This window comes from Dipteris shenzhenensis, chromosome 22, assembly GCF_047967505.1.
Source record: "Dipteris shenzhenensis isolate YYH24624 ecotype China chromosome 22, Dip_SZ_1.0, whole genome shotgun sequence".
Taxonomy (NCBI): Eukaryota; Viridiplantae; Streptophyta; class Polypodiopsida; order Gleicheniales; family Dipteridaceae; genus Dipteris; species Dipteris shenzhenensis.
The window spans coordinates 44,325,172-44,338,287 of record NC_141617.1 but is presented as its reverse complement, the minus strand read 5'-3'; the positions used below and the strand labels follow the sequence as shown (position 1 = coordinate 44,338,287).

The following is a 13,116-nucleotide window of genomic DNA, read 5'->3' as shown; positions in this document are numbered from 1 at the left end:
GAACCCATAAGATCTTGCATATATTCAATTGCCAAATCATTTTATGGGCAATGCATTTACCTCAACTTCAACTGCTATTTTTGGTATGGGAGTACTCTGCAAATCATCTCCAACAGTCGACAATTTTGAGAAACATAGTGATTACCTTGTCTTGCTTGTCTACTTTGAAGCTCTCCAAGCCCATAGCCCATGTGAGTTCCTCCTCTTGCAGTATTGAATGGTGCAATTGGTGGAGACCTTCCACTATAATGACTTGAGATGGAACAAGAGATGAACTGCTATGCTGTGCCTTGGTTTCCAATGGCATCCTTTCCACAAATGGCTACAAATCTTGGCAATGTACCTTGTAGAGCCTTGCATCCAAATCAAACAAAATAGAAAATGGTATTCATTTGGGCTGAAAGGCTTTGATAATGCCTTTATATAGAAAACCGCTGCTCTCAATTCCATGTTGTTGCACTGCCCATTCTTGCTTCAAGAACATAGATGGAATGACCATAGAAAAGCCCACTAAGGCTTTCAAAATTTTAAGGGATGTTTTTTGACACAAGGGCGATGCCATTGATGCAAGTAACTCACAAAGGAATTGACAAATGATTTGAAAAGAATCGAGAAGCTCACACAAGTCGGGGCGACGTGCAAGTGGCGATTTCTTGAAGCTTAGCCATTGAATCCCTTGAAAAAACCTTGAAAATGTAGTTCAATCTAAACCATTGGATCCGAACAACCAACATTTGATCCATGGGTCCCCAAAATCATGAAGAGGGTGCTAATATCCAAGGAATTCGGCTCACCATAAAAAGAGGATTTCCTTGGTTGAAATGTGAGTTTTTCTTTGGTTGATTGATTCTCATAAACGGGAGGAATTTTGTGATGACATAGATTTTCCCTTAAACTTGACACCTTCTATGATAGGATGAAAAAGATAGAATGCAGAAAATATTTCACTTGCTAGGAAAATTCCAAAAAATGGCCTAAGCCAATGTGCTATTTTTTAATGTAGCCTCATAGTATTCTTTCCCGAAAATATGAAGAAGCTATCCTCAAAAATATCGACGACGACAATAACCCTGGCTTTGCTTGTCCTAGCATATGGAGCGTACATCATAGTGTTTATTCTTTGGAGTTCTCTATAAGTGGCCTTAGTCTTGATTCGTTAAGGTTTGTGTCGTTGTCTTTAGAAAAGGAATGCCATAGATGGATAGCTTTGTGTTCCCCAATTGTAACCCTTCTAGCATTTTATCTATGACCATTGATTCTATTGCCTCTCTGGATAGCTCATTGTTGGATAGATGAGAGGCCACAAGGAATATGTCTTGATTTGCATGACATGTTTTAGTGAAAGCTGAGTCTATTTCCAAATCGCTTATATCTTGATGAGTCCACATTTCGAAGAGTTAGCTAATGCTTGCGCTCCAAAGAAATAAAATTGGGCTGCAAGGAGGCTTGCAGCCAGCAAGACTGCCTTGTGCTCGAAATCAAGAAAAGCACTCTCTGCAATTTCTAGAAGCTAATTGCTCTAAGTTAAGGTCCTCTAGACAATTGCCAGATATCTATTCCTTGCTTTGTCTTCTAGGAATAAGAGCAGCTTGCTTTGTCTTTCAGTAATAAAAGCAGCAACTTGGCATCATCTAGCGCATTGAAGACTCTAATGAGATGTCAATGAAGTACTTTGATTGTACTTATGCTACCTCTCAAGGCACTTTTGTTCTAACAGTGTACGATTGTTCTTGCCCTTGGAAAATCAATCGAGTGAACTAGAGACTGTTGTTAGCTATAGCAAGACTAGGCTAATCAGGTTATTTGAATAGTTCAAAGAATGTAAACCTAACACTCAAAACCTTTCCCATGCCAATCCAGCTTACAAGCCCTCAAGCATTCTTGACATGGTCTACATTCAGATTATTGTTAACTGTAGCAAGACTAGGCTAATGAGGTTATTTGAATAGTTGGAGAAATTTAAACCTAACACGGCAGTCTAGCTTACGAGTCTTCAAGCAGTATTCACATGCTGCCCAGTGGAATTCCCGAAGCAAACTCAACCATCCCTGAAGCAAAGATTATCTAAAAGAAGACTTCTAAATTATGTGAGATAATGCAGAGCTGGCATACAAGAGAAGACAACATGGTTGCACATTGAATAAAGTAGTCTAGAAAAGAGTCTGACATGGATATCAGGTGTATCACTCAGAAGTACATGTGCCTAAGCAAAATGTGCAGGCCACTTGAAGTTGCTATCATCCAAAGCTCTCACATGTTCAATAGAAAAGATTGCAAAACCATTTCAGCTTCTGTGAATGAAAATCTACTTAAAACCATATTTTTAATTATTTCAAAATTCAAATTATACAAAGGGGACAAAGAAAGATTCCATCTTTGCTACAACTGGACAAGAAGCAATAGAGAAGGACCAGTAGCTTAGAAATTTTTTTTTCCCATATATCAAGATCAGAGGATTATTACAAAATCTCCAAAAGTTGCTTTGACATAGATGATTGAGAGCACGAGTGCACAAAGCATACGCATTTGCTACTGCTAACTTCTCCTACTCTTTGAAAAAACTTGTTACAGCATTGAGAGCACAACTGACAGGCAGTAGAAGTCTATTTACATTTAAGTGAGAAAAAGACTACCAAAAAAGAAACCACAAAGCTATTTTGCATCACACAGTAAGGACCAGAATTGCATGAGCCCCCTGGTAAGACTTGTTTCAGTATTTGGAGCAGACTTCACAAATAGCAGAAGCTCATCCATATTAGTGAAAGAAGAGACCGCACAAGGAACGATGTTGAAGATGTTGCTTTATACTGTACTGCAAGCAGCAAGAAAGCCACCAGAACTACCAGACTCGCTCGGTCTGAAAGTCAACAATATGCCCCTGATGGTCAAGTGAAAATGCAAGTTTCCCGCACACTAGCAAGCAAAGCCTTTGCACTAAGCGAACTTAGCGAATAGATTGCACCAAATGGCTCCTCAAAACCAACAACTTTATTTATGTTTGGACCACAAAGAAACTCATACATCTGTGTCCCATCATGCTGTGTAATCTTCACTTGCAGCATAGGAATCTGTGTTACTGAAGTATGTTGTGAACAATCATGAAAAAAATCTTCCACAACCTGTCGGCTAACCTTTGCACCTTTGCAACACACACAAATGGACTCGATCCTGACAGTATTTATCTTCGCTACTTGAAGCATCCCAAAAGTTTGCCGAAACAACATATAAAAAGTATCGCAAGCAATTCTTTCAAAGCTCGAAGACCATCTGGTTTCAACCTATAATAAAATGATTGCAGAATGAAATTTGTAACATTGTTTGAAGACTACCTGCTATCAGTTCAGAGTAAAACAAGCCCGGAAAAGACTTCCCGAGAAGACTTCACAAAGAGTTACCTTATTCTCATAGCCTAGGTCTGAGCCTTGTCTTCTAAACGCCTCGATCTGTTGGGCTTCTATATCAGCTGTAGGAGTAGAGATCAGGATCATACAACCAAGGATTGATGATGTATTGCTCCTTTGCTTCCACACACCTATGTTGTATACGACATATGTAGTTGATCCCTTCTCTTGGAATTCATTCACAATGCAATAATATTTGCTTCACTGCTCAGGCACAAATGACAGCTGCAGCACACAGGAGAAAGCAAGGAATCAATGGGAAGAAAACAGTGGGGTACTTGAAACTGAGTGCCGAGCAAAGGTAGTACAGATGCCCTATCTATAGACAGATGCCTGTAAATAATTTTCAGTTGCTCAAGCATCCCCCCGGTTTCCTTGGACACAGCATTCATGCTGACAACAGCAAACCCAATCGTTGCAAGCTCGATCGTGTTGCTGGCTGAGTTTGTGGCAGACGACATTTCTAGCAAGAATTGACTTATTCTTTTCTCAGGAAAGAAGCAGATGTTGCAAGAAAATGCTTGGCATTTGGCTATCCTAGTCGTGTCATCAACATGGAGTGTGAACGCACAGGTCATGCCATCGTCAGGATTCTTCACCTTGACAATAGGCCCCTCTATTCGAATGCAAGCATTGACTTCCACAACATCTACAATATTACTATGAAAACTTGAAACACCACAAGTCTGATAGTTTCCTCAGCATAATGGTCCATCAAGTTAGCTTTCATAAGCTTCAGCCAAGGTCATCTTAGGGCACCCCATATTTAACTAGAACCTTTCCCTTGAAGGCAAACCTAAGACAATTCTCAGACAGATGCTTGATTCTAATGACCGACAAGACATCAATGTGCTCTACCAGCTCATTTGAAGGGATAATCGATGTCTCCGCAGAAGCTTTGACCAACTCAAGCCTGCATGGAACAATCATCTACATTCCTTATTGCAGGCTATTTACAGCGCAGTAAACCTTCAGTCGGATGAACAACATAGCAATCAAGAGCAAAGAAGACTCATTGGCTAACCTCCTCTCTGTTTGGCAACTCTTTCTTTATATCCTATAGCAAGCTTCAATGCTCTTTTGAACCTTGAACATTCAGTTTTTCTTTTCAAGCTAGTATGCTTCAAAGAAGTTTTTTCAGGTGTGATCGGAGAGCTAGACACTCTCATGGGAATGGGAATGAGCTTATTAGCATCAAGAGCATCAAATGTTGCCACACCAGAATCTGATTTTTCCAAATCTGGACAAGCAATCGATTGGACGTAAGGTTTGAGTCCGCAATTCGAATTGAATTTCGTTTTTGAGTATCTCAAGAAAACAGTTTCAAAGCATCACTATGATTTACCATAACTGAGGTCCATGGACTGGACCCCTCATCGAAGATGTTGAAATTCTGTTCTGGAACAAATTCCTGACGCTTTTGCTGCTTCATATGAATAGAGCTGCAACAGTTTTTTGGGCTAAGCTACTCAAAATGAAATAAGACTACTTATGAAAGATTAAACTTCATAGGCTTTCCAGCACTGTCTAACCTATCACTGTGCTTGCAGATCCATATAAGTTTTGTCATATGAAGTGTAGAGCACTTTGCAACATCAGTGCAAGAGCTCACAAACAGTGCATCTTGAATTTAAAACAGCACTCAAAACTGACCACTACTTCGCATGCGGCAGTATCTAAACTGATGCTGCATGAATGACCAATGCATCGACATTAGTGTAACAGCTCACCAACCATGTGTGTTGAATTTAAAATTGCGCTCAGAAAATTGAGTACTACTTTGCATACCTTCACACATGGCGGCATCTAAACCAATTGCACACTCATGAACACACATTTGGATCCCTAGCAAAGTGCTCCAAAGCTTCTGCAACTTCAACCGCAATCAGAAACCCAGCTGGGAAAACCCAACAGAATCGCTCAATCCTATCTCTAATCAGCCAGTTCTTTGAATATGAAAGCAGGCCATTCTAAAGCCTGCACAACACAGCAACAAGTAATATCTAGCATGAAAACTTTGAACACACATACAGTATGGACAGATAGCGCATGGCAGTTTCGTTTTGAACAAAGCAATCAATTCGCAATCCTTGCACAAGGGAATTTAACAAATCGAAGTCAGGTTCCCCACTCTATTTTGAGCTAAACAAGTCAATCAGTTTGACTTTTTTTTAATTGAAACTAAGCCTGACTGAAGTTGTATTTCAGAACTGACCCTCACCAAAGTTGTAAGTGAAAGCATTTAATCAAAAATCCTTCCTCTGCGAATCTTATCGATTGAAAGTCAGATTTCCCACACTATCAATTAGCTGGACTTTTCCGAGTGAAACTCACACTTATTGAGCATGTATTTTAGATATAAGACAATCATCTGGACTATTCCTGATTGAAACTCACCCTCAGCGAACGTCTACATTGAATCTCGCCCTCGCCAAAGTTCTATTCATTTAGAGGAATGCAGCAAAGACTTCAAGGGGAAGAAGGCTTTAAGCATCACAGCGAGCGCAATTAACAATGCATTATGGTCAATAGCATTCATTTTGGATCGAAACCGAACCATTCTAAATTCATTACAATATGAGACCAAACAATATCTATTGTTGCGAATACAAATGACCAGACATTATGATCAGCAGGAAACTTTAGAATCGAAATCGATCCATTCTACATCCCAAACAATATCTGAGATCACATATACGACCAGCAATATACACACATGTGTGCATATGACCGAGCGAAGTCTCAACGGAGATAAACACTATTCTGATCTGAAGGCGAGAGGCAACACTGTGAAACCAAAGCAGGGCTGATAACACAGACCAAAAAAATGCTTTTCTTGCTCACGTGTTCATAGTAGCAATCAGATTCTTCTACTGCTAGTATACAGAAGCCAGCAGAGGCCTGTACTGGACACCTCAGCTTTAGGTTTGTGTATGCCAACTGACCCACTATGAGTCTAACCCTGCTAAAAATTTGTCAAGTAAAAAAAAAACTTCCCGTTTTATTGAATCCATTATTTTCCAATTGGTTTGACTTTTATGTTTGTATTTCACGTGTGGTCACCATGGTGTCCTTAAGACATGTTTACAACACATATAGCATCTTCCAAAGTTCCAATGTTCTTCAGTTTCATAATCCTGATGGAAACCCCTAGTGAAGGTACTATGTACAGTGAAAACATCCTTAATCTCAAATCTCCAAATTGTTAAACATAACTAATCCCTGAAATGATTTTTGCAAGCTTGCTAATTTTTTCAAGGGACCAAACTAATCACCCTTTGGTATGAAGCCCTCTTTCAAGAGCTCCTGCAATTCATCCCATATGAGTGGTTCATTATTAAAATCTCGCCATCAGATAAGAGCCTTCTTTAACTTTCAGATATTGTTGCACGGTTGATTGTTGAATCTGTAAAGGTCAAAATGGCTTGTTCATCAATTCAATCAAGTCTCAACATGATCAAAATCCTTCTCCACCTTTTTGCTCCCATACATCTTCGGTACAGAGAAGAGTCTCCAAGAATGAGTTGCTGCTGATAGTTTTCTAATCTAACTAGGATAACCATATCTGTTTTAAGTTTGGTGATAGATGGAACCTCATATAAAAAAACTGTTCTTCAATGTTTGACATAATCTAAACGAACGTAGTACAATTATGGTTTAGAGACTTGTCATTCTAGCCCTTAGAAGACTTATTTCAATTGCAATGAGGAACAGAATATGCAAAGTCACAAGAGTTCAAGTACACATACCTGGATAATCTTGAGTGGGGGCCAGCTACACTAAGCAGAGGATTTCAAAGATTTATTTTAGCCAGCAACGAAAGAGACCAGTATGCATAAATTAAGAGTAGTTTATATGCAATCATGAATACTCATACTGATCTATAATGGAATATGGCTTGCCCACTCTTTTAAGTCGGTAATGATTGTGTCTTTTGGGTATAAGTCTCTTTGTTTGCAGACTTTGAGCATGCTCTAAGATCCATAAATGCCTTGAAAAGTTGCCTAGCTTGTGTCAGGGGGTAGGGATCAATGCGATGCTACTACTCAACATTAGAGCAATGCTCATCACCAAACTCCCTGCAGCCAACTCTTGCAACCAAGCTGCGCTAGCATCTGGTACTCCAGAACCAACTTCTAAACTGATCACGAGCATGCTCTAAGATCCATAAACGAATGCCCCACATGTGAGACCCCATATAAGGAGGAGCTCGAGGGTCGACGTCGTAGGGTTTGTAGGGGGTTTGATGTATGAGCCATGGATGCCAGCCCATGTATAACATCTGGAGTCTACAATGGGCTGCCACATGGAGGCACACCATCTTGCCATGGATGAGCTGCCATGGAGGGCAGCACCTGGGCCACTTGACAAGAAAATGTAAATATTCCATTCTGGAAATCGACTGTGGAAGAACATCCATTGTGCAGAGTGTCCCGGTAAAGCTCCGTGGGTTCATTTTTGAAACATCAGCTAAACAAGAGGGCTCCTAAATCTATTCACCACCCAGCCATGGATTCTCTCACTGAGCTCCACCTTCGTTTCTATTCTCACATGAGGTTCCTATTTCAACCTCCTTTCTTGAGCTCCCTCTATAATCCTCCCTCCTAGCCTAGCACTTTCCAAATGGCTTCCTCTCTTGGTGCCATGTGTCCCATAAAGGACCCCTTGCATTAAAGCCCTCTCCTTGGCTTCCCTTTGCACCTCCTCAATAATGTCTAGGCCTAGGAGTGACCCTAGACCCAAACCCTCTAGCCCTCCTATAATGCAAGTGCTGTCAATCCCTTTTGTTTCCCGCCTCGCCATAACCAAGCAATAGGCTTCCGCGATTATGGTTGACATAACAATTCCTATTTCCCAAAGTCACAGGCCATGGTGGAGCAGTTTGGGTCGCGAAGGCAAAGCGTTGCGAGGTATCCACCTAGCAACAAGTGCAGAAGAGGGGCATGCCACATCCACCAGGGTCAAGCCCAGGTTGCAGTGACAACTGGCTGCCTTGTCATCAGCAAATCGCAGCACCCCACGCAGAGTATTGCAAGGTTTTGGGGCCCCAAAGGGTAGCACCGAGAGTTGTAAATGGGCTGGGGAAGGTGCTTTTTATATGCAGCCTTGGCCCCTACCAGGTCGGTCCCAAGGGCTGCTAATCAAGCCCTAGCAGAGAGCCAACCAGCCAACTGGCTGGTCGGCCTGTTTGGTTTGGTAAAGTGGGGCCCGACAGCACCCTATATAAGGGGGCCTTGCCCTCTCTTTTGGCATTCAGTCTCCAGCCTCCAAGCAGCTCTCCAGCCCCTTGTGCAGCTGCCACTCCAGTCCGCACCGTACAGCAGCAGAGATCAGCCATACCAATCATGATCCAAGGAGAGGGTGACCAGCAGCACTTTAAGCCCAAGGTTGGCCATGTCGAGGTTTGGCATTCTGTTTCAGCAGTGTAGCTCCATCTCCCACAGTCGCAGTTAGGGGAGTATTCTCAGCTCACTTTCGTATGCCGATTAGGCGCACTCATGTACAACAGTAGTCAGGTCAAATAAAGCAGTGTACTATAGTTAGGAAGACCTCTGGTGTCTCTCATGCTTGAGTTCTTCTTTTACATTTCGTAACTTTTCCACACAGCAATTACAACTTACACCTTAGGACCTAAGCACTTCACTGCTCACCACTGACAATGGTATCTTGAAAAATGACTCAGTTCCTTGAGATCCTTTGAAAATAACAGACAATCCCATAAGCAATGTCATGGTGTCTTTGCCTCTTGCTATCATGCTAAGAATCAGAAGAGATGCCCATAACTACAATCGGACCCACTGGATCCTTTTAGTAGGTAATCACAAGGATAGAAGACCTCCGACAACAGATCTCTCGCATTTGGACACAAAAGCAGTAGCTTAAGTCATGCAACATATGAAAGCAATCCCAACAGCAAGCTAGGATGATTCCCATGCTAAGTTCCTGACTGGGTTGTGTCCACTAATACTAGTTGTGTAACTACAGAATCCCAGTGGTTCAATTGAAGGATTTTGACATGACCAAGATCGTTTACCTTGAATCTAATGCATCTGAAAAAGCAGTTTAGTCTCCCTTTCTACATATGCCGTGACAGGCATGCAATGTCAAGTGACCACACCTGGACTTAAAGATAGTCCAAGAATGGCTTCCACAGAGGATCCAAAGTATTGCTAAATATCAATTGAGATACCCATAACTACAAGCCAAACCTCTAGTGGAACGCCTGTGGTAGAGTAAACCACAGCTGAGGAAACTCCATGACCAATGTTGCTGGCAGTAGGAATGCTCCCTATACAAGGAGATGGCCAATTCACACACTACAGTAACAAAGGTGTCCAAATGTTGGAGAAATAGGGAATGAATATAGAGGACATACCAGAAGAATTACTATCATAAAGGGGCTAATGCAATAGAACATGATGGATAAAATATAAATCTACCTCCAAATGCATAAGACAAATGATATGCAGGAGTCCGTTCTCGTGTGTAGAAGTTGAAAGAGGAATTAGCTGAGAAGAGAGGATCTGCAAACTGTGCACAAGAGCATTGTTACAAAAGGAACTATCTCCCAAGCAAAATGGATGCTACGTCATGGAACCTGGAAGCACAGAAAGGAATCTTTAGAGGCTTTGGTGTGAGAAAACAAACCTTGTGTGTATTTCACTGATTTCACAATCTGTGATAGGTGGCACAGCTATTCAGAGCTGCAACAAGAGATTAGTATGATCAGCCTTGTCTTGTTTGTCCCTAGATCCTGATGGATCTCCAAAGGGCTTTAGTAGAACATTTCAGTTCATTTCTTCCAAAAGGGTGGCAAGGACACAGCTACAATGACATAGACAGCAGCCCATGGTAGGCCCGAGCAGTCAATCTGCCAACAGTCAAGGCACAGCAGCCAATGTAAGGTCCATTCCCTCACCATTGGGTATCGAGTCTTCCAGCGGCAAGCAGCTGTTATGAACAACAGCCAGCCCTCTAGCATGTAGCCATAGCCAGCAATCCTTGGGCTCATTACCCAAGGTGAGTCCGACTCCGCCACGCACTCAGCCTCTGCAGGCACCCATAAGTACACTGCAAGCATGTGCACTTGGTTCATGCCCAAGGCATCTAAGCAATAAGCATATATGCAAGTCTTGGGCTGCCAATAAACGTAGTTATGACAATAGGTATATATGTGTGGAGACGCCTGAAGAGGGAGGGGGTGAGAGCGACTCCATGATTATCTAAAAGCAATCATTAGAACAAGAAGGAAAGCACATGGGCATGAAGGGGAAAAGCTAGGCCATGTTGAACACAAAGGCCACACTTTTAATACTAAAATTTGTATCAACATATCGAAAAGGAGAAAACTCTAGCATTCTCAAGCGGCTGCTATATCATTGCGTTGCAGGGGTAGTACTCATAAGAAAATGGGTTCAACATCATCATGATGCTTAGCAAGATCAAATTTTGTTTGAAGTGCCAATTCCTAAAAATTCAAAATTCTATGTGAAAAATAATCTACGTTTGACATTTGAAAATGAGCAATGCCCAAAATTTACCTCCTTTATGGAGTTGGGAATCTCTTGTAAGATCTAGTTTTCAAGGACGAAATTGTGGAAAATAGTAGGAGGTGGCTCTCACTAGTTTTCTATGGAACTTGATGACCGCAAAGGAATCGTAGAAGTCAAGAGCACGCGGCAATGTGGACTATGCAGTTGTTTTGGTGTGTGGTGAGGGTAGGTATCTGCAGGAGTCATAGCACATTTGATTGCAAAAAAACAGGCCTCTAACAAAGAAACCATGTGCGAAGAGCGAATCTAAGTTCCACAACCAGTATCTTTTTGTACACACTTTCTGGACGAATGTTGCCGCAACGGAAGCCCGTAAAAAAACTTTGAGAATGGAAAGTAAACGATATCGGCTTGCCAAGCGTCTACAGTTTGTCCCCGAGAAAAGCACATATGATTGTAGCTTCGTTCTGCTGCCGTCGCTAACAACAGACTGGAAGCAAATCAACAAAAGAGAATCATAGCCCGATATCCAAATCAGCGCAGTTAGACAAAATTGAAGTCATAAGGGAGTCAGCAAAAGGCAAGAGTAGAAAGTCCGGGTAGACGATGGAAGAGATGTTCGAATCACCAAACACAAGGCGAATTTGCTGCATGCGCGCTTACAGATATCGAAATTCCTGCGCTGCGCACTGCTATTGCCTATCGTACGTCCGGAGTCCGTAGAGTGGTCGTGGCTGATATGGTATGAGTTATCAAAACATATAGAAACTGTACAATTTGTCTTCTTTCCAGTCACCTGTAGCAACTCAGCGAAATCTCACTCTCCCCAACTACGCTCTACTGTATAAATGAGACAAACTTCTTTCTCCACCGCAACTGTCAGCTCAATCTCTCTTTCTGCTTTATCAACGGAGCTACAATCTCCATCTCGTAACTGGATTCGCGGGCAATCTGTGTTCCATGACGCCCGCTTCGCCAAGCTATAATCTGCCTCGGTTAACGAAGCCCCCTGGCAATACTTTTTCCAAGCTGTCCAATTGGCCACAGAATCTGCACACAATTTCTCACAGTACTGCCTGACTGTTGCTACGATCTCTTCCAAGTAGGGGCTGTGGGCGACAAGCTCCTCGACCGCTGTCTCCGCTGGCAAATCTTCCACGCCTATGTGCTCCTTAAACTCGAATGTTTCGATCGCCTCACTTGATATGATCCAATCCATGGAGCTCTTCCTCAAAGCTACGCTGAAATCATCAAAACGAGCTGCAAATCCCAGGGGTAATCCAGCTTTCACGATCTTCTCTTAATTGCAGATCCTCAGCTATTCTCCATTTTGTGCTAGCCGATCGTGCTTCATGGCTCTCTCTGGCTTTGCTCTAAGGAGTGTCATCTCTCTCTCTCTATATATATCTGTATCGCTTTCTGCCCCGGTTTCTCGTGATATAGAGTATAACTTTGTCACGTGAAACCTATGGGAGTATGTGAACAATGAAATCTATGGGAATTAAGAGAAAATCAGCTGCACAAAAGTGTCATTAAGCTTCAAAGAGAGAGAGAGAGAGAGAGGAGTTTTTTACTTCGTAGCAACAATGCTAAGAAGCCTTAACAAGCTTATCCGAAGCAATTCGCAGGGATCGAACACACACACACCACGACATGAACCAGAGCCTCAACCACCAAGACCCACGCGGGTTTTACAAAACTTGGTGGGGAAGGATGGCTTATACACGAGAGAGAGAGGAGTTTTTTACTTCGTAGCAGCAATGCCAAGAAGAGAGAGAGAGAGACACACACACACACACAAACACACAAATTTTCACACACACAAAGGACAAGAATGAGTAACGTGCCTTAAAAAGATAGCAAGAATGAGATAAGCATGAACATGAAAGTTTATATGGAGCTTTCAAGACCCTGTCACTTTAAATGTATAATAAAAGGTCACATTTAAAGGATATACTTTTTATACATATCATGCACTTGAGTTTCATCCATAGGTAGACCTTGCGGAAGTTTGTGGTTTTGAGAAATCATCGTTATTATTTATGCTCTCTTACCTTTTAATTTTTGGTTGGTGCACTTGTAGAATATCGGTGATTTGGGTCCCCTTGTACCTTTTTGCACACTCTTAATCTCCTTCTTCCTTTCTCCAATTTTATGCACTCTCTAGGCATTTCACTCACACAGGTAGGCCTAATGAATGATAGATATATCATTCACCTTGT

At 41.9% G+C, this 13,116-nt stretch overlaps 1 protein-coding gene across 5 annotated transcripts; it reads right to left on the bottom strand.

Annotated features, from left to right (window-relative positions):
* Nucleotides 1-2,367: 2,367 nt before the first annotated feature.
* On the bottom strand, nucleotides 2,368-12,272 carry LOC147888151 (uncharacterized). 5 transcript variants are annotated; one of them, XM_087393406.1, is made up of 4 exons: nucleotides 11,691-12,272; nucleotides 5,190-5,268; nucleotides 3,396-3,626; nucleotides 2,368-3,278 (listed from the first exon to the last, which is right to left on the bottom strand). In XM_087393406.1, exon 1 carries the CDS (start codon nucleotides 12,111-12,113, stop codon nucleotides 11,712-11,714), a length of 402 nt encoding a protein of 133 aa, XP_087249532.1. In that variant the 5' UTR covers nucleotides 12,114-12,272; the 3' UTR covers nucleotides 2,368-3,278; nucleotides 3,396-3,626; nucleotides 5,190-5,268; nucleotides 11,691-11,711. The 5 variants fall into 5 exon arrangements, with proteins under 5 accessions (XP_087249532.1, XP_087249529.1, XP_087249530.1 ...); XM_087393403.1 differs by having other exon boundaries at nucleotides 2,369-3,278; nucleotides 5,190-5,378; nucleotides 11,558-12,272; XM_087393404.1 differs by having other exon boundaries at nucleotides 2,369-3,278; nucleotides 5,190-5,378.
* Between the last annotated feature and the right edge of the window lie 844 nt (nucleotides 12,273-13,116).

Excerpts from the sequence above, each read along its gene's own strand:
- LOC147888151 (XM_087393406.1), bottom strand. The coding sequence starts at position 12,113 with ATGGATTGGATCATATCAAGTGAGGCGATCGAAACATTCGAGTTTAAG.